At 47.6% G+C, this 20,326-nt stretch overlaps 1 protein-coding gene across 4 annotated transcripts in view; it reads right to left on the bottom strand.

Annotated features, from left to right (window-relative positions):
• LOC106564707 (potassium voltage-gated channel subfamily KQT member 5-like) overlaps positions 1-19,885 on the bottom strand; it is a 131,693-nt gene extending 111,808 nt beyond the window's left edge. The window contains exon 1 of one of the 4 annotated variants that reach the window (XM_014130980.2): positions 18,431-19,885. In XM_014130980.2, coding sequence (XP_013986455.2) covers positions 18,431-18,777 — 347 coding nt within the window. In that variant the 5' untranslated portion in view covers positions 18,778-19,885. The remainder of the gene's footprint in view (positions 1-18,430) is intronic. The other 3 variants (XM_014130985.2, XM_014130982.2, XM_014130986.2) reach the window with 3 other exon arrangements.
• Positions 19,886-20,326: the final 441 nt, after the last annotated feature.

The following is a 20,326-nucleotide window of genomic DNA, read 5'->3' as shown; positions in this document are numbered from 1 at the left end:
ATGTCAACAGCCTGTGTAGGATCTCTCCCTTCTCTCTCATTCTCTCTCTTCGTCTCTCTCTCTCTCCCTCCCCTCTCTTTCATTCTCTCTCTTCGTCTCTCTCTCTCTCCCTCCCCTCTCTCTCATTCTCTCTCTTCGTCTCTCTCCCTCTCCCTCCCCTCTCTCTCATTCTCTCTCTTCGTCTCTCTCTCTCTCCCTCCCCTCTCTCTCATTCTCTCTCTTCGTCTCTCTCTCTCCCTCCCCTCTCTCTCATTCTCTCTCTTCATCTGTCTCTCACTTTCCCCTCTCTCTCATTCTCTCTCTTCATCTGTCTCTCTCTCTCCCCTCTCTCTCATTCTCTCTCTTCCTCTGTTTCTCCAAACTAGCTTAACCCCCATTCATACAGCTCTGTGGATAGATGGCAACCCAACAACCCAAATCCAACCCGTGTGGTATTTCCAGCAAACTTTCCCTAATTTCAAAGAACACAAATAAAGAGTTTCATTTTGGTTGGCTAGGGTAGTGTGGGATTATCAAGCTACGGCTGGGTCTGTGGAGTCTCACTAGTTTAGTCCGACCGGGGGGTTATTGTGTGTGTGTGTCAATGTGGGTCAATGTGTGTGCGTGCGTGTGTTTGCATGCTCGTGCATGCGTGGGTACGTGTGTGTGTGTGTGTGTGTGTGTGTGTGTGTGTGCGTGCGTGCGTGTAGAGAAAAAAACGCAAGGTTGACCTGAAATGTGGTCCACTCTCACAGAACTCGGCCTTAAACATTTGTTGAACTTTGACTTTGTTGATAGAGGGGCCTGAAATACACCCCAGGAGGTGTGGTAAGATACAAGCAGAACCAAAAGGAGACAGCTGTAAGAAACTCACACTGTTTCATTCACACATTACACAGTGGTCTATGGTGAGCCACGATCCTTATAGGGGAACCATATTGTATACAGCAAAAGCCCTACGCTATGCGGCACCATACAGTAAGCTAGCTAGGCAACCAACCAATAGGCTCGACATAGATATCTTGTTGCCCAATGAGATATCAAGACAGAGAGCTAAAGCAACATTCTCAGCTGCCTCCGAGGCTGCTGGGAGGTTTTCAACGAGCCGAGCCTTGGAGGGTTGCCCGTTCAGTAAGGTTGTTCTATCATTCCACCTCTTCTCCGCTCTCCCTCTCTAGTCCCCCTCCTCTCTCTCTCTCTCTCTCTCTCTCTCTCTCTCTCTCCATTTCCCACAGTGAGTCTTTTTATGCCCTCAAGCAGGAGCGCTGTGTACAACCTCTCTTTATTGGCTAGGGTCACGGACAGTTGCCAATAGCAACCTCGATTTCGATGGGGGTGGTGATGGGGTGGGGGAATTGGTGATGTCAGTTTGGCTATTTTGGAACGCAGAAGAAATAGTGTTGAAATGGGCGGTGTGGACATGGCGAGAGAGAGAAGAGGAAAGAGAGAGGGAGGAGAAGGAGGAGAGAGGGTGGAGAGGAAAGAGAGAGGGAGGAGAAGGAGAGAGGGAGAAGAGGAAAGAGAGAGGGAGGAGAGGGGGAGAGAGGGCCGAGGGCCTGTAGTGACAGAGAAAGAGAGTTCTTTCATTTCAGAACATGCTGTGCAAACAAGCTCCTCTTGCTTATGCACACACACACAGACACACACACACACACACACACACACACACACACACACACACACACACACACACACACACACACACACACACACAGAGAGAGATGCATGTTCAATGGGCTGCTTCTAAGCTTGTGATTAGTCATAATAGCAGCAGGATAAACAGCTAAAGGAAGTAACAGGCACTGAAGGAGGAGATACATATTTTATACTTTCTCAGTATTTTGTGTTTGACTCATAAAATGAACGACTTTCATCATCCTCGTAAACTGAAAGTGAAACCTTAGGGGTCTAGATAGCACCTTTTTTGTGAGTAGTGCTACTGACATGCTGTAGTATGACAGAACGGAGCAATGTTTCCACCGACCAGCACCGCCTTCCAGTCTAGGGGCACTAGAGAGAGACAGACAGCACATCTCTCTCTTTTCCACGTTCCAGTTTTCTTTCCTCTTATCTTCTGTTGCTCTTTCTCTCCCACTCCCTCTCTCTCTCTATTTCTTTGTCTCTCCCTCCATCATCCCTGCTCTCACCCCCGTTCTCTCCATCTCCCTCTCAAGGTGGAGGGGACACCAGTGTGGTGGACAGGCTGCTTGGCCAGCTGTCGTGGGGCCTTGTGGGTAACACATGGAGGTCAGAGGGCCCCAGATACTGTAGACACCACTACCAGGGGACCAACCTGGCTCCTCTCTCTCTCTCTCTCTCTCTCTCTCTCTCTCTAACTGCTGCTGTCCACTCTCTCCAGGACGCGTCACTCTGCCTGACCCTTGCAGGCAGCAACACCATTAGCTAACTGGACACTGATGTAGACAACCCACTGCCCTTGGATGGCTCTCCCTTAAATAATGCTGACCACATCACAATGTTGATCGAGCCTACGTTAGATAAGATCATGCTGCATTAAATACTATGTGGGCACCGTGTAAAGATTCCACTAAGCTGCATTTTAAAGGCCCGTGTCACAACTTCCTCCGAAGTTGGTGACTCTCCTTGTTCGGGCGGCGTTCGACATCACCGGCTTTCTAGCTGCCACCGATCTACGTTTCTTTTTCTATGTTGTTCTGTCTTGATTGTACACACATGGTTCCCATTACGTTATAATTTATTCCCTATTTAACCCTCTGGTTCCCACATGGTTTTGTGCGTGTTTGTTCTTTGTTTAGTGTTCAAGACTTCTGTGAGCTGGTGTGTTTTTCCCTGCGTGGAAATCATTGTTGTTTCTTTTCGAGTAAATTACGTCTTATACTTAGTTATGGGTCATGCGCCTGACTCCGTCCTAACCGCTGCACACTGACACTTGACAGAAACACGCATATGGAGTCAGCAGGTGCATCCAGTCCTCCGTTACCAGTGGAGGAGTGCATCCAGCAGCACGCGACGATGCTCCAAAATCTTGGCACAGCCATGGATCGCATGCTGCACACCATGGAGAGAGGGGGTTTTCCCACACCCCCATCAACTTCACCCCAACCCACACCGCTGTCCATCCCTCCGTCACCTGGACCCAGTGGGATTCGGCTCTCGCTCCCGAGGGCGTATGATGGGACGGCTGCCGGATGCCAGGGGTTCCTGCTGCAGTTGGAGCTCTACCTGGTGACCGTCCACCCGGCTCCCTCAGGATACGAGAGCGTGTCCGCCCTCATCTCCTGTTTGTCGGGTAAAGCGCTTGACTGGGCCAACGCCGAATGGGGAGGAATAGACGCAGCGTTGGTCCGCTATGAGGATTTTACCCGCCGCTTCAGGGCGGTCTTCGATCATCCACCTGAGGGAAGAGCGTTGGGGGAACGCTTGTTCCATCTGAGACAGGGGATGAGGAGCGCACAGGACTTCGCACTGGACTTCAGGACCCTGGCTGACAGCGCGGGATGGAATGAGAGGGCCCTGATCGACCATTACCGGTGTAGTCTACGTGAGGAAGTTTGTCGGGAGCTGGCTGCAGGGACACCACCCTTACCCTCGATCAGCTGGTGGATTTATCCATCCGGCTGGATAACCTGTTGGCCACCCGCGGACGTCCGGATCAGGGTCCGTCCATTCCATCCCCCAGCACCTCCGATCCTACACCTATGGAGCTCGGAGGTGCTGCTCTAAGGGTGACCGGAGGGGGGGCCGTTTCCTGCACCATCTGTGGCCGCAGAGGGCACACTGCTGGTCGGTGCTGGAGAGGTTCCCCAGGGAGTCGAGGCAGCAGGCAGGGCACTGGTGGATCATCCCAGGTGAGTAGGCACCCGACTCACCCAGAGCTCGCTGTTGCGCACATGTGTGTATGTATTGAATTTCCTGAGTTTTCCCCGCATGCCTAGCATAAGGCGCTAGTAGATTCAGGCGCAGCTGGGAACTTTATTGACCGTTCATTTGCACTTAGATTAGGGATCCCTGTTGTTCCTGTTGATGTGCCCTTCCCTGTACATGCCTTAGATAGTCGTCCTTTAGGGTCGAGCCTGATTAGGGAGGTCACAGCTCCACTATCTATGATAACACAGGAGGGAGAGAATTAGTCTCTTCCTGATCGATTCTCCTGCGTTTCCTGTGGTGTTGGGGCTTCCCTGGTTGGCTTATCATGACCCCACTTATTCGTGGCAATAGAGGGCTCTCATGGGATGGTCACGTCAGTGCTACGGGAGGTGTATAGGTGTTCCCATAGGTGCAACTACGGTGGAGAGTCCAAACCAGGTCTCCACCATGCACATCCCCCCTGAATATATAAATCTCCTGGTAGACGCAGCACTTCCCAGGAGTCATGTGTATCCTCTGTCTCAGGAGGAGATGGCGGCTATGGAAACATATGTCTTCGACTCTCTGGGACAAGGATACATTCGGCCTTCCACTTCACCTGCCCCCTCGAATTTCTTTTTTGTGAAGAAGAAGGATGGAGGTTTACGCCCGTGCATTGACTATAGAGGTATAAATCAGATCACGGTTAAGTACAGTTACCCGCTGCCTCTCATAGCCAGTGTGACAGAGTCATTGCACGGGGCGCGCTTCTTCACCAAATTGGATCTCAGGAGCGCTTACAACCTGGTGCGTATCCGGGAGGGGGATGAGTGGAAGACAGCATTTAGTACCACATCTGGGCACTATGAGTACCTCGTCATGTCGTACGGGTTGATGAATGCTCCATCAGTCTTCCAATCCTTTGTAGATGAGATTTTCAGGGACCTGCACGGGAAGGGTGTAGTGGTGTATATAGATGACATTCTAATATACTCCGCTGCACGCGCCGAGCATGTGTCCCTGGTGCGCAAGGTGCTTGGTCGACTGTTGGAGCATGACCTGTACGTCAAGGCTGAGAAATGTCTGTTCTTCCAACAGTCCGTCTCCTTCCTAGGGTACTCCCTGCCCGCGTCAGGGGTGGAGATGGAGAATGACCGCATTTCAGCCATGCGTAATTGGCCGACTCCAACCACGGTAAAGGAGGTGCAGCGGTTCTTAGGGTTTGCCAACTACTACCGGAGGTTTATCCGGGGCTTTGGTCAGGTAGCGGCTCCCATTACCTCCTTGCTGAAGGGGGGACCGGTGCGACTGCAGTGGTCAGCTGAGGCGGACAGGGCTTTTGGTCAACTGAAGGCTCTGTTTACCTCGGCTCCCGTGCTGGCTCATCCTGATCCCTCCTTGGCATTCATAGTAGAGGTGGACGCGTCCAAGGCTGGGATAGGAGCTGTGCTGTCTCAGCGCTCAGGTACGCCACCAAAGCTCCGCCGCTGTGCTCAGCCCGGCGGAGCAAAACTATGATATGGGGGACCGGGAGCTGTTGGCTGTTGTCAGGGCTCTGAAGGCATGGAGGCATTGGCTTGAAGGGGCTTAAACACCCTTTCCTCATTTGGACTGACCACCGCAATCTGGAGAACATCCGGGCGGCGAGGAGAATGAACCCTCTCCAGGCAAGGTGGGCCATGTTTTTCACCCGTTTTGTTTTCACCCTATCCTACAGACCAGGTTCCCAGAACGCTAAGGCAGACGCACTGTCCCAGATGTATGACACAGAGGAGCGGTCCACGGATCCCACTCCCATACTTCCGGCTTCTTGCCTGGTGGCACCGGTGATATGGGAGGTTGACGCGGACATCGAGCGGGTGTTACGTACGGAGCCCACTCCCACCCAGTGTCCCGTTGGGCGTCTGTACATTCCGTTTGATGTCCGTGATTGATTGATCTGTTGGGCCCACACCTCACCCTCCTCTGGTCATCCCGGCATCGGTCGGACAGTGCGCTCTCTTAGTGGGAAATACTGGTGGCCCACTTTAGCTAAGGACGTGAGGGTTTATGTTTCCTCCTGCTCGGTGTGCGCCCAGTGCAAGGCACCTAGACACCTGCCCAGAAGGAAATTACAACCCCTACCCATTCCACAACGGCCGTGGTCACAACTATCGGTGGATTTTGTGACGGATCTTCCTCCGTCACAAGGAAACACCACGATTCTGGTCGTTGTGGATCGGTTTTCTAAGTCCTGCCGTCTCCTTCCTTTGCCCGGTCTCCTTGCGGCCCTACAGACTGCGGAGGCCCTGTTTACACACGTCTTCCGGCACTACGGGGTGCCTGAGGATATAGTGTCTGATCGGGGTCCCCAGTTTACATCAAGGGTCTGGAGGGCGTTTATGGAATATCTGTGGGTCTCAGTCAGCCTGACATCACGGTTTCACCCCGAGACTAATGGGCAGGTGGAGAGAGTAAACCAGGATGTGGGTAGGTTTCTGCGGTCCTATTGCCAGGACCGGCCAGGGGAGTGGGCGGCTTCCATCCCCTGGACAGAGATGGCCCAAAACTCCCTCCGCCACTCCTCCACTAACCTGTCTCCGTTTCAGTGTGTACTAGGTTATCAGCCGGTCCTGGCACCGTGGCATCAGAGCCAGATCGAGGCACCTGCGGTGGATGAATGGTTTCGGCGCTCTGAGGAGACATTCGACGCTGCCCATGTGCACCTGCAACGGGCCATCAGGCGACAGAAGGCGAGTGCCGACCGCCACCGCAGTGAGGCCCTGGTGCACCGGGTCTGGCTCTCGACCCGAAACCTGCCCCTTCGCCTGCCCTGACCTGCCGGAAGCTGGGTCCGCGGTTTGTAGGGCCATTTAAAGTCCTGAGGAGACTGAACAAGGTATGTTATAGGTTACATCTTCCCCCTGATTACCGTACTAACCCCTCGTTCCATGTGTCTCTCCTCAGGCCAGTGGTGGATGGTCCGCTCCAGCAGTCTGAGGTGCGGGAGGTTCCTCCGCCCCCTCTAGACATCGAGGGGGCCCCGGCGTATACTGTGCGAGCCATCATGAATTCAAGGCGTCGGGCGAGGGGCCTTCAGTACCTCGTGGAGTGGGAGGGGTACGGTCCGGAGGAGAGATGCTGGGTGCCAGTGGAGGACATCCTGGACCCTTCCTTACTGCAGGAATTTCACCGTCTCCACCCGGATCGCCCTGCGCCTCGTCCTCCGGGTCGTTCCAGAGGCCGGTGTCGGCGCGCTGCTGGAGCCATGCGTAAAGGGGGGGTACTGTCACGACTTCCTCCGAAGTTGGTGCCTCTCCTTGTTCGGGTGGTCGACGTCACCGGCTTTCTAGCTGCCACCGATCTACGTTTCTTTTTCTATGTTGTTCTGTCTTGATTGTACACTACTGGTTCCCATTACATTATAATTTATTCCCTATTTAACCCTCTGGTTCCCACATGGTTTTGTGCGTGTTTGTTCTTTGTTTAGTGTTCAAGACTTCTGTGTGCTGGTGTGTTTTTCCCTGCGTGGAAATCATTGTTTCTTTTCGAGTAAAGTACGTCTTTTACTCAGTTATGTGTCCTGCGCCTGACTCCGTCCTAACCGCTGCACACTGACACTTGACAGCCCGTAGGCCATTTTTATGAGTAATTCAAGACAGAAGTATTTGACCCAAAGAGTGTGTAATTTGCAACCGCTAGGGATACTTAACCCAAAGTAAACCTGTGTGACAAATGAAAATCAAATAACAAAATAAATCCAAGAGAGAGAGGGGGGAGGGAGCGAGAGAGAGCAGAAACCAAATCCATAAACATATGAATCCCATGTATTAGTCAACACCATGTTTTGATTCCCTCACTGCTATGCAAACTCCTCCATTGTTAGTGTGGCCCGGCAGAGGATGCTACTGCCTGATGATGATGTCTAATCACCAACAAAGGGCCCCTGGCAAATGGGTCACGGCTTCAACGCTGCTCGAGGTGCACATAACCCATGTGACGTTAAAATGACCAGAGTGACGGAATAGCTCTACTGTGTGTGTGTCGGGGTGGGGGGAGTGGCTGTGTTACTCTTAGAGGGGGGGGAAACGGACGTCCACACTTAGCTTAGTCGCTAAATATAGCACTACAGAGGGAAGCAGTGGCGACCCGGGCACGGCTAGTGGCTAACTGTCTCCCATGGCTAACTAGAGTAGCTTTAGCCTAGCGGTGGGTGACAGTGTGTTAGCTGTTTGGTAAGAAGAGCTATACTGGCCAGATGAGAGAGACATTAGAGTGCGCATTTTCTTCAGCCTACCACCCCATCTAGTAACAGCCTTGATGGTTGCTATGGAGATGACGTACTGCACTCTGAAAATTGCCCTTTTTACTTTGAGGATCTCAAGAAGGTTTTGAGGGATGGTTGGGTTTACTTACAATCCAAGCAGGAGGTCGAACATCTTAGCTTCTTTGATCTATTTTGGATAGGCCTATGACACATTCTCAGAATCCCTTGAAATCCCAAGTTATATGTCCAAATCCACATAACACTCTCTCAGACCAAAGACAGAAGGAGCTCAAGCTCGTCGTAGCTTTTAAGTACTATTTTGGATATTTTCCAATTTGCCAGTAGACAGCATTAATAGCCAAAAAAAAAAGGAGTTATTTGTCCAAATACGTCCAAATCCACATAACATGCTGTCAGACCGAACACTTAGCTCCCGAAATGAGTCAAGTAGCCTCCCCTCCATCTCCCTCAGAGGCTAGCATCTGCTGGCCCCATTTCTCCCCCATTTGTGATTAAAGCTTGAGGAACAGAAACAACAACAACAACAACACAGTAAAGGAGACAGCTAACAAGACAACAAAGCCAGGAGAGGACAGATAGCCGACGCACGTGCTCCCTCCCTAGAGCTCTGCTACCCGACCTGAGCCCGACAGGCCCCCGACATTAAACATGGGGTTTGGGGCGGGTAGGGGTGTTTTTTTCATCACTAACCAGGGAACGGGTAGGGCTGTGGTATCACTAAATTTATCAGTAACGTTTTGAAGCTGCGCAATTCAGTCCTGTCTGACTATCATATCATGGTGTCAGTAGTGCTTCAACCTCGTCACATATAAAACAGAGAAAATAATAACGTTGGGTTTTGTCTGAGTTTGAAGTGGTGGAAAAGTAGCTAACAGCTCACTGCTCGCTCATGTCTCATCACTGAGCAGCTCAAGCGGAGCCGTTGCTATGGATACTTACAGACTCAAAGCAGGCATGAGCAGAGTGCGGGCGAGTGGCAGACAGAGAGGAGCAGCTAATGGATTTACTAACAGAGGAAGTTATTGCTGATTTTGGGTTTCAGGCAGGGCCTTAAATGTGGCAGCATCGGGCCTGGGTAGGGTAAGGCCTGAATGTCGCACACATGGGTAGGGCTCAGGCTTAAAATTCATGCCCGTACAGGGCTCTATTCCTCCCTCCTTGCTCAGAATGTCGGTGTCCTCGCTATGGTAGTTCACTAGTCAATATGCTTAGCCGCTAATGCTAGCTTCCACGGCTGTGCGTCGTGACACCGATTCAAACAAACTGGATCTCCATCGGCCATGGGGTGTAGAGAGTAGTGTGGAGAAACCCCATTGGCAAAGGCAGAGTGAGGCTTTAGCCAAGAGAGAGGGACAGCGATGGGGGATCTCTGCAGTTATACCCGACTAGCAGTGGAGGGCATGTCATCGAGCGGGACTTGTTTTTTGTTGTTGTGTTGGTCACAATGGGAGATAAGAGGAGAAGAGACACGATATCAAACAAACAAACAACTGAGGTGGAGAGAAAAGAAGGGAAGGAGAGAGAGAGATGGGTTATGGAGAGAAACAGATGGGGGGAATTACATTGATCAAAACGGCAAAAGAAAGAATGATCAAAACAGAGAGATGATGACAAAGAGCTTGGTAGTGGGGTACTTTTCTCAGTATGAGTCCCGATACTGGTGGAAAGCCCAGATATGATTGGCTGTGCCCTTGTCAGTTACACAAACCTCCCATAAGCAAACTGAAATTGAGCCTCTACGTAAAACAACAAGATGCTTCCGTGATAGCAGAGATCTGGGTGCCGTTAAGATCAAACAACGTCGCACAGCCTTCTCAGAACCTAAGGGCATGTGGAAGGAAAACGGTTGAGTATTGGTATAGGTAAATTAGTGAGTCTTATCTGTTAGCTAATGCAACGTACCGCAATGCGCCTATGTGGAAGTGCCCTGTGTGTTTCTATGTTTGCGGATAGGCCATCTCTAAAAATAGTTATGTGGGAACTCCCTCAGTGCAAACATAGTACTGAAATTAGACACCTGTGTTTCGGGGGGCCATTCATAGTGACTCACATAGGCATATAGGGCTATGGAAGTGAACTACATGCTAGAACCTGTACAATGTACAACTACATGCAGGTCGGAAATATCTGATAACATTACATTTCCTAAGTCTAATGTTTCGTGTGAGAGTCTGACAGGTTTTCAACATGCTAAGTTCAAAGGTGAGTTCTTTACAGAAGTGGGACTGGATCTTTAACTCAGTGTTAGGTCTTACAGAGTTCGATATATCTGATATAACCTTATTTCATTAATCATCAAATTGGGATGATTTGTGTGTGTGTCAGACATCTACTGAACTTACCTAGTCCAAGGAGAGTCCTTGATAAAAAAAAAACCTGTGTGATACGGAAGCAGGCTATGCAGAAAGTCAAATAGAAATGTTGTCGACAAGGGGAGCATGTAAAAAAAAAATATCTATGAAGATTTAAATATGATTTAAATATAATTAGCATGTTAATGTTTTGTCACATAAACAGAATATTTGGGTGGATGAATGGGGAGAACATTTTTGTGACACGTCTTCAGAGCACGAAGGCTCTAACATACTCCCTCGCCTGTGCTCTTGTTGGGCCCAACAAACACACACACACACACACACACACACACACACACACACACACACACACACACACACACACTGCAGACGTCTCAAGCAAGCAGTCAAAATTATTTAAAGTACTACTTAAGTCGTTTTTTGGTGTATCTGTACTTGACTTTACTATTTCCATTTTTGTCAACTTTTACTTGACTACATTCCTAAAGAAAAGCATGTACTTTTTACTCCATACATTTTCCCTGACACCCAAAAGTACTCGTTACATTTTGAATGCTCAGCAGGACAGGAAAATGGTCCAATTCACGCACTTATCAAGAGAACATCCCTGGTCATCTCTCCTGCCTCTGATATGGCATACTCATGAAACACACATTCCTCCTGGAGTGTGCTCCTGGATATCTGTAAATTAAAAAAAACAAGAAAATGGTGCTGTGTGGTTTGCTGAATATAAGGAATTTGAAATGATTTATACTTTCACTTTTTGATAATGGGGCAGCAGGTAGACTAGTGGTTAAAGCGATGGGCCAGTAACCAAAATGTTGCTAGACCGAATCCCCGAACTGACAAGGGAAAAATCTGTCGTTCTGCCCCTGAACAAGGCAGTTAAGCCACTGTTCCCTAGGCAGTCATTATGATTAAGAATTTGTTCTTAACTGACTTGCCTAGTTAAATAAAGGTTAAATTCAAAAATATATATATTTAAGTATATTTTAGCAATAAGATTTACTTTTGATACTTAAGTATATTTAAAACCAAATACTTTGACTCAAGTAGTATTTTACTGGGTGACTTCACTTTTACTTGAGACATTTCCTATTAAGACATCTTTACTTTTACTCAAGTATGACAATTGTGTACTTTTTCCACACACACACACACACTCCTTCTTTGCACTCCTTCCTTGCATCAACGTCTCTATTCAAGCTTCCTCTCGTCATCACCTCTGTTCTGGCCTTGCTTCAACCAGCCACCGTCTTCTCCGCCGTCAAGTGCGTCTGTCTGACGCTTCTGCTTTGTATCACGCGGGGTCCTTGTGACTATCAAAACACTCTGTCCTCTTTCAAAAGACACCTCTCTCTTAACGACATTTACACTTCTTACTGAATCACACCGCCGGACACAGTGTTTACTGGCTCTGCGTCGCTGCTTCTGAATTACTTCATCTTTGCCTGACTGAGCGTGTAGACTCACGCTTTTTCCATTGAGTCAGAGCGCTAGCCAGTAAACACTACACATGCCTTCCAATGGGAAAAACAAGGGAGAGCGTATGGGAACTTACTGGATCTATTGACATTGCTCTGGGTTGGTTAGTCAGTGACACAATTTACTGCCTGCATTGTTTTAATGAACTTTAAATAAGAAGAAGAAGCGGCCATTACACTGACAAAGTGCACAGCGTAGAATGTGAATAGCATTGGCGCCATCATTTCCATTGCAGTGTGCGTCAGTGTAGTATGGGTGCATGATGCGTGTCTTCTTCATTGGTGTGTTGATGAATGCCGGCTTGCTCGAGGCGGGAGAAACCGGAAAAGGACAACATGGCAGTGGAGTAGGTTGATTCCAGGAAGAAGAAGATGTGGCATTTCATTGTGTCAGATAGAGTGACAGATGAATTGCTTACAGCAGCTCAAGGTTATGTCTACTTGATCTCAGTTTCATAAAAACCCTTCATTTTTATAGATTCTGCATGAGGAAATGACTTACTTCCTGTACAAATCAATCATAGAAAGAGATTGCAAAATATGCAGTCTTGCATAACAGCTTGGTGTGTGATGCACAGAAGGCTAACTGTCAGTGTTATGCCATTCATCCAACATCCACCACAGACTCTGCAACCATCCACCCTGGCCATACTCGGGAACAAACACCCTAGAATGTACTGGGTTCAGAACAGTGTTCCGTTGTCCGAGAGCACGGAGTTTGGATCACCGTTCCATGCTCCTTCACTCCCTCCCTCGCGGGTTGGGCTGCGTTACAAATGACAGAGCCCTATCAAAGGTAGTGCACTATATAGGGAAAAGGGTGACATTTGGGATGCACCCCTCGGTGTCTTAAGCCAGGTGCACAGTACACGACTTTCAAAATCCTAACATCACATTAAACGTCTTTCCTGTATTTTTTTTCCGTCTTGCCAACGTAATGGTGCTCACACTAAACGATGTGGCACAGATGGAGGTCACACACTAGAAGATTCTTCACTTGGTCGTGATGATTCTCGATGCCCCGCTGTCTCGCCAAAACAACGTGACGATGTGATTAGATTTAATGTAACTACAACGAGTTGTGGCACAAAGCAGCCTCATAAACGTTTTCACTCAGATGTTCACGCTTGCCATACAAAGTTGAAATATCTAGCCAATACATTTTGCATTGAATAACACCGGTAGTGAACTTCAGAGCTGTAACAATTTGATGCTTTGGCTTTGGTTAAAGGCAAGTACAAACACATACTAGTAGTAGTTATCACTCCTGCTGGAGAGTCTACACATTCTGGGTGATGTGATGCAACATCATCATCTCACTGGCTTCTTCTCTGGCGAGCTCTCATTGGCTACTGCTAATCACCGTTCTCAAAACTTACCATTACATATCTCACACTACAAGTGCATTGCAGATTTGGGGTCGATAAAATAAAACATGTTTGAAAATATCGGTCTAGGTCTAGGACCACTCAAAAGACGAGATCGGTAGCCCTCATATTGCGTCTCTGATCCGCTAACTTTAAACCAGCATCGGTAACAGCCGCGCGCCTCGAGTAGTCAACGACATGAGGTTTTTGTCTCCGTTCTCAAAAACTTGTCTGGGACAAGTAAATCGGGGACAAAATCCTGTAGTGTTCACCTGGCTTTAGCCGTCCCGCATGCCAGTGCAGGAACCCGACGAGGCGGAAGGTTCCATGTGCGTATCCATTTCTCCACGCGTTCCTGCCCCTGACATACTTGCAGGGATAGGATCTCGTTAATCCAGAGGTAAGATGAATGACGGCACTGTGTGTCTGAGTGTTGGGGGGGGGGACCAGAGGGGGGTAGGCAGAAGGGAAACGAGTCCCTGGCGGGCAGTGATGCAGTCAGCTAGGCACAAAGACTGGCTCAGTCCTCAGTCCTGCTCTCACAAACGGGCAAATTAAATAGATAAATACATACAGTGCATATCCTGCTTGGGCCCTGTATGCAATCTTATATCATCATGAAGTATTTGAGACCGTGATCTTAATCTTCCATGATCTTATGATCTTAAACCTTGTATAAAAATGGAAGAATTTAGTATTTGAAATTGTGATCTTCATCTTGACACTTGTAGTGGTCGTGTCATATTAGGGTTCCACCCACTGTTGTTCATGCGATATGGATGGATTTGCATATAAATGGCACGGAATGCGGGCTAGGTCAAAGGTCATAGAGGTAGAGCATGTCAATATGGAGGGTGTAGATCTGGATACTACTAGATTGAAGCCTTGACTAAAGTGCACTTCAGTCTTCTGTGCCTGTCTCTTCTGTTTTGGCAAGGAAAAGGTGAAGGATCCAGGTGGATATGTGCTTGTCAATACCGCTTGAAAGCATGGCCAGGGACAAAGGGGAACTTCTGTGAGTTATCAAAATGCTCACTGAAATAGTCAGGCAAAAATGCATTATGCGACATTGCTCAGAATTCCTTCATATCTAATGCTCTACTCTTGCTCATCTCCCCAGGGCTGAAAGAAATCACTCACTAACTTCCCAGACATGATCCAACCAACCATGAGCTCCAAAAAGAGACAAGCTTCTGGCCTATCAGATTCACGGTCCCTAATAAAAAAAACTGACAATGCAGTAATGATGTAACCACCCCACCCCTTAGTCGCCTGAGTTTGATTTATTAGGATCCCAATTAGCTGACGCCATTGGAGACAGATAGTCTTACTGGGGTGCGGCACATGACGAAAAAGAGATTACAGACAAAATACTTTACAATTTACATACGTTTAAAAACATTAACATTTAGTGTGTGTGTGTGTGCGCGCGCATCTATCATTTACACATAAACTCAGCAAAAAAAAGAAACGTCCTCTCACTGTCAACTGTGTTTATTTTCAGCAAACTTAACATGTGTAAATATTTGTATGAACATAACAAGATTCAACAACTGAGAAATAAACTGAACAAGTTCCACAGACGTGACTAACAGAAATGGAATAATGTGTCCCTGAACAAAGGGGGGTCAAAATCAAAAGTAACAGTCAGTATCTGGTGTGGCCACCAGCTGCATTAAGTACTGCAGTGCATCTCCTCCTCATGGACTGCACCAGATTTGCCAGTTCTTGATGTGAGATGTTACCCCACTCTACGACCAAGGCACCTGCAAGTTCCCGGACATTTCTGGGGGGAATGGCCCTAGCCCTCACCCTCAGATCCAACAGGTCCCAGACGTGCTCAATGGGATTGAGATCCAGGCTCTTCGCTGGCCATGGCAGAACACTGGCATTCCTGTCTTGCAGGAAATCACACACAGAACGAGCAGTATAGCTGGTGGCATTGTCATGCTGGAGGGTCATGTCAGGATGAGCCTGCAGGAAGGGTACCACATGAGGGAGGAGGATGTCTTCCTTGTAACGCACAGCAATGACAACAAGCTCAGTCCGATGATACTGTGACACACTGCTCCAGACCATGACAGACCCTCCACCTCCAAATCGATCCCGCTCCAGAGTACAGACCTCGGTGTAACGCTCATTCCTTCAACGATAAACGCGAATCCGACCATCACCTCTGGTGAGACAAAAACGCGACTCGTCAGTGAAGAGCACTTTTGCCAGTCCTGTCTGGTCCAACGATGGTGGGTTTGTGCCCATAAGCGACGTTGTTGCCGGTGATGTCTGGTGAGGACCTGCCTTACAACAGGGCTACAAGCCCTCTGTACAGCCTCTCTCAGCCTGTTGCGGACAGTCTGAGCACTGATGGAGGGATTGTGCGTTCCTGGTGTAACTCGGGAAGTTGTTGTTGCCATCCTGTACCTGTCCCGCAGGTGTGATGTTCAGATGTACCGATCCTGTGCAGGTGTTGTTACACGTGGTCTGCCACTGCAAGGATGATCAGCTATCCGTCCTGTCTCCCTGTAGCGCTGTCTTAGTCCTCATGCCTCCTTGCAGCATGCCTAAGGCACGTTCCCGCAGATGAGCAGGGACCCTGGGCATCTTTTGGTGTTTTTCAGAGTCAGTAGAAAGGCCTCTTTAGTGTCCTAAGTTTTCATAACTGTGACCTTAATTTTCTACCGTCTGTAAGCTGTTAGTATCTTAACGACCGTTCCACAGGTGCACGTTCATTAATTGTTTATGGCTCATTGAACAAGCATGGGAAACAGTGTTTAAACACTTTACAATGAAGATCTGTGAAGTTATTTAGATTTTTACGAATTATCTTTGAAAGACAGGGCCCTGAAAAAGGGAATTCACTTTTTTTTCTGAGTTTACATGAACAACTAGGGGACGTAAAATGGACATACTCTCTTCAGGGGATCATAAAAAAGGACACCCGCTTCCAGAGATGATGACCCCAGACACAATGACATCACAGAGCAATAATACAGTGATGCTTTGTGGGTAGTAAGAATATTGTTCTAATTTCTTACATTGCAGTGGGTAGGGAAAGAATGGTCAAATAATGTATCTATACTGTACTGTATGAGAAACTCAATACACATAGGCCTACTGGTCTTCTGCATGGCTCAATGGCACAATGATGAGGCATGCTTGGAAGAACATGATCAGCTGCCTGTCAATGCAAGAGAGTTACAAGGAACTGTGACCCCACAATTGATCTGCAGATACCCCCAACACACAAACACAAACTAGCTAAATCTTCCCCTATGACCCCAGAATGTTGATTCTCAAAACACGCTCAGAACCCTGCACTCATCCACACACACTTCCTTCCTCCGGCCAGGCTCAGCGAGACAGACAGTGATAACAGCACAGTCACACGCGGGAAATCAAATGCAGCTGGTCGCCTGGTCAACAAACGGAGGCCATCTGACGGAGACCAGATGGACAGAGACACCGAGGCATGGTGAAGATTGACTCTTTCCTGTATCTGGTCTGGAGGCCCTCAGAGCCAAACAGAAGACTCATATAAAGTACTCGTATGCTGAACTCATATAGAAGTGATGTAGGCCTATAGAAGCAGATCTCATGTACAGTAAAGTACTTGCTTAATATCAACACTGTAAGGGCCTTGCAGAATAACCCATACACAGTTCCTATATAAAGAACTCGTATAGAAGTGGAACACAGAACTCGTATAAGGTGTGCTCATATGAATGTATATCGTGCTCATTCTCATCACTGTAGCCTACTCGACATTGTAGTCTGTTACAAAAGAAGTTTGTTTGTGATCATGTACTGATGTCGTATCTTAATTTGATCATCCTGTTGTTGCAGGAATTTTCTTTCACAGCAGGAAATGCAAACTTGTAGTGGTTTAAAAGGTTTAAAATGGCTTCTAAAGTTTGTGTAATTTCCACATAAATATGTCAGTCCTGATTAGCCCTAACGAAAAATGTATCAACCCCTAAAAAAAAATGTATATATAATATACATATCCACATATATACACATGGACTCTACAAGGTGTTGAAAGTGTTCCACGCGGATGCTGGCTCATGTTGATTCCAATGCTTCCCACAGTTGTGTCAAGTTGGCTGGATGTCCTTTGGGTGGTGGACCATTATTGATTCACATGGCAAACAGTTGAGGGTGAAAAAAACTGGAAGCACTGCAGTTCTTGACACACTCAAGCCAGTGAGCCTGGCACCTACTACCATACCCAATTCAAAGACACTTAAATATGTTGTCTTGCCCATTCGACCTCTGAATGGCACGCATACACAATCCATGTCTCAATTGTCTCAAGGCTTAAAAATATCTTCATCTACACTGATTGAAATAGTAGATTTAACAAGTGACATCAATAAGGTATCATAGCTTTCACCTGGATTCACCTGGTCAGTCTATTTCATGGAAAAGGCAGGTGTTCCTAATGTTTTGTACAGTCAGTGTAAATATCCACATAATAATTGACATTTCCTGTTGCTCCAGGATTCTTGTCCTGCTGTGAGAAACTGAGTCGAATTTAGACACTGCATCTGTACCGCTCATTGTGTCCAATGTTTACTTCACAAACACTCTTGAATAATTTGCACAATTCAACAGTGGGAGTCAGTGTGAGGGGGTTTTGAAATTCAGAATTAGCTGTACAATTGGACAGTAAAGTGGTACTGGGTTATTTGTATAGATGATATGAATGTATGGACAACATTAGAACTAACCAGGGCTTTATTTCACTTGACATTTCTCTCTGCATTCTGGGTTGTCTTGGTAGGCTACACACCACATCAACTTAATTGACCAGGGGGTTGGAGATGGGTAGGATCTAGCACAAGTAAAACAGCAGCATATCTGCTGTAAGTGTTCAGTTAATCTGTCATTTTTTAGATGAGATATGGTCAAAATGCTAAATAAAAGAGAATGACTGCATTTTGGACAGTCCAAAACCTATTGAAATTATAATGTCAGATCATCATCAGATATCATGGCCCCATTCATATTCAAATTAGACGAATTTCCAAAAAATGTGTCCAGACATTTATCCTGGTAGAACTCTACAGGAGCATGTTTCGAGGTGGACGCAACAGGTGGACACATGAGTTCCTGACCGATGGCGGAATAAAACAACTGCGCAAGAAGACTTCATACCATGCAGATAGATGTATGACATGTTTCACTTACACAAACGCATGGTAGATGAACGCCCAGGCTCGTGGTCTCTCCAGCACGTTGTACAGTAAATTTTGCAGCCTTCGGTAACGGACGTTTCTCCGGCCGCTCTGAGCGCTGTATATGAGCGGCTTTCCCAGCAGGCTGAGCCGGGCTCCCTTGTTTCCCCTCAGGCTCTCCGAACCCCCGGCACCTGTAGCACTGGAGGCCGACAGCAAACCGTCCCCGGCACTGGCGTTGTTCATCATCCTTCGGCCGGACTCCACATCCTTCAAGTCATAGCCCTCGGCGCGGTGGCCCGGAGAAGTTTTCATCCAGAGCCCCGTGCCGCCTTCATCTCCGCTGTGGTTGCGGGGCATGGCATCACCAAGGCGGGCATGAAGTGCTGATGTGCAAAGGTCCTCTGGGGCATGCGTGGCTGTCTTGGAGGTGTAGATGTGGAGCTCTCTGAATGAACAGAAAATTAAGTATTCCAGCTCCTTGTATTTAGATATGAAACCATAGCCAAGGCACGCTGTTTAACCCGTCTGTGTTTTGACCGCCCTCTTTCGCCCTGTCAACCATCAGCACTCCACATGCAGTGTAGGGTTTCCACAGCTGTGTGTCCCCTGCGCGTAAACGAAATGCACTACGCCCGCAATTCTTCTGTGGGCGCGTCTTGAGGACCAGTTCCAACAAATTGTCACCACTATCCCAGGTAGTTTAAAGGGGAGATGTAGTCAGCACGACACGGGTGAACGCACTCGGCTCGTATGGTTTTGCATAAACACACAGGAAGTGAATTTCTCCGGCGAAAGGCGACTTTCTCATCAGTGCGATGAGCTCAGCCTGTTGCTTCCAATATAAATGTCCGCGGCGGAGGCGCACGATGATGGCTGGGGCCAGCCGATACGGCGCATTAAATGCTAATGAGAACGCACCACTCGAATTGTTTCCAATTGAAGCATTTGTCAACGTATTGATGACAATTCCGTATCTTCAAATATTTTCGAGTCAGCATATCCTCGTTCCTCGTGCTTGGAAACTGGTAGTATAAGCTCAGCTAGCCTCGGAGTCCTTGGTGATTGAGAGATGTTTCATTGTCAATTGAGCGCTTGAAACACAAGTCGCACTGAAAACCACGATTTTATTCAGGTGGCACTCAATTTCCCTTTAGGCAAAAACGATGCAAATAACTAAAGTGAAAAATTACGAGACTCAATTTGAATGCTCTATTAAGTAGGCCTAGTCTATAGCTTAATGCATTTTCCATTCAGATGTGAAAATATATTCCATTCGATGGAAAAATTAAACCGCAAACGGATGACATGTGTATATCTAGACTACAGTAGCCTACACAGATGAAAAAGTCGTTCTGAATTCCACCCGCCGACGCGCCACCCAAAACGACATTAGACTATAGGAAAAATAATCATTATGAGCGTCTGGGATTTATTCATAATTATGTGAAGAATTCCCACTTATCAATATCCCCTCTTCCCCCCCTCTCTTAGTTCTCTGTCTGCAGCTACTAACACCATGACCACGTGACATGGCCCGAAATAAAATACCGAGACGCGGTGCAGTATAATAACCCACACATTGGATAGGTTGTTAATGTCTTAAACATTTCCCAATTACTAAAATGATAGACGTGGTTGATCTTCCAACACAAATAGTTAACAAATGAATGGGGGGTTGGAGAACTTGGTTAGTTCATTTTGTTCAACCAAAAACAGACAGATCCATTGTTCATTCTTACTGAATGGTCGATGCTGCAAGATGTTGTTTTGCTGTAAAACTGTTGGCTGTAGAGGAAGTTGTGACATGTGGCTTATTATTTTCTCATTCAGTGAACACACATTTCCTGTCTTTACCGCAAGCGCTGCGGTAGAAAAGCAGTCGCTGTAGTATTCAATACTGCAATAG

Source organism: Salmo salar, chromosome ssa12 (assembly GCF_905237065.1).
Source record: "Salmo salar chromosome ssa12, Ssal_v3.1, whole genome shotgun sequence".
Classification (NCBI taxonomy): domain Eukaryota; kingdom Metazoa; phylum Chordata; class Actinopteri; order Salmoniformes; family Salmonidae; genus Salmo; species Salmo salar.
This window is presented reverse-complemented; position numbering and strand designations above follow the sequence as displayed.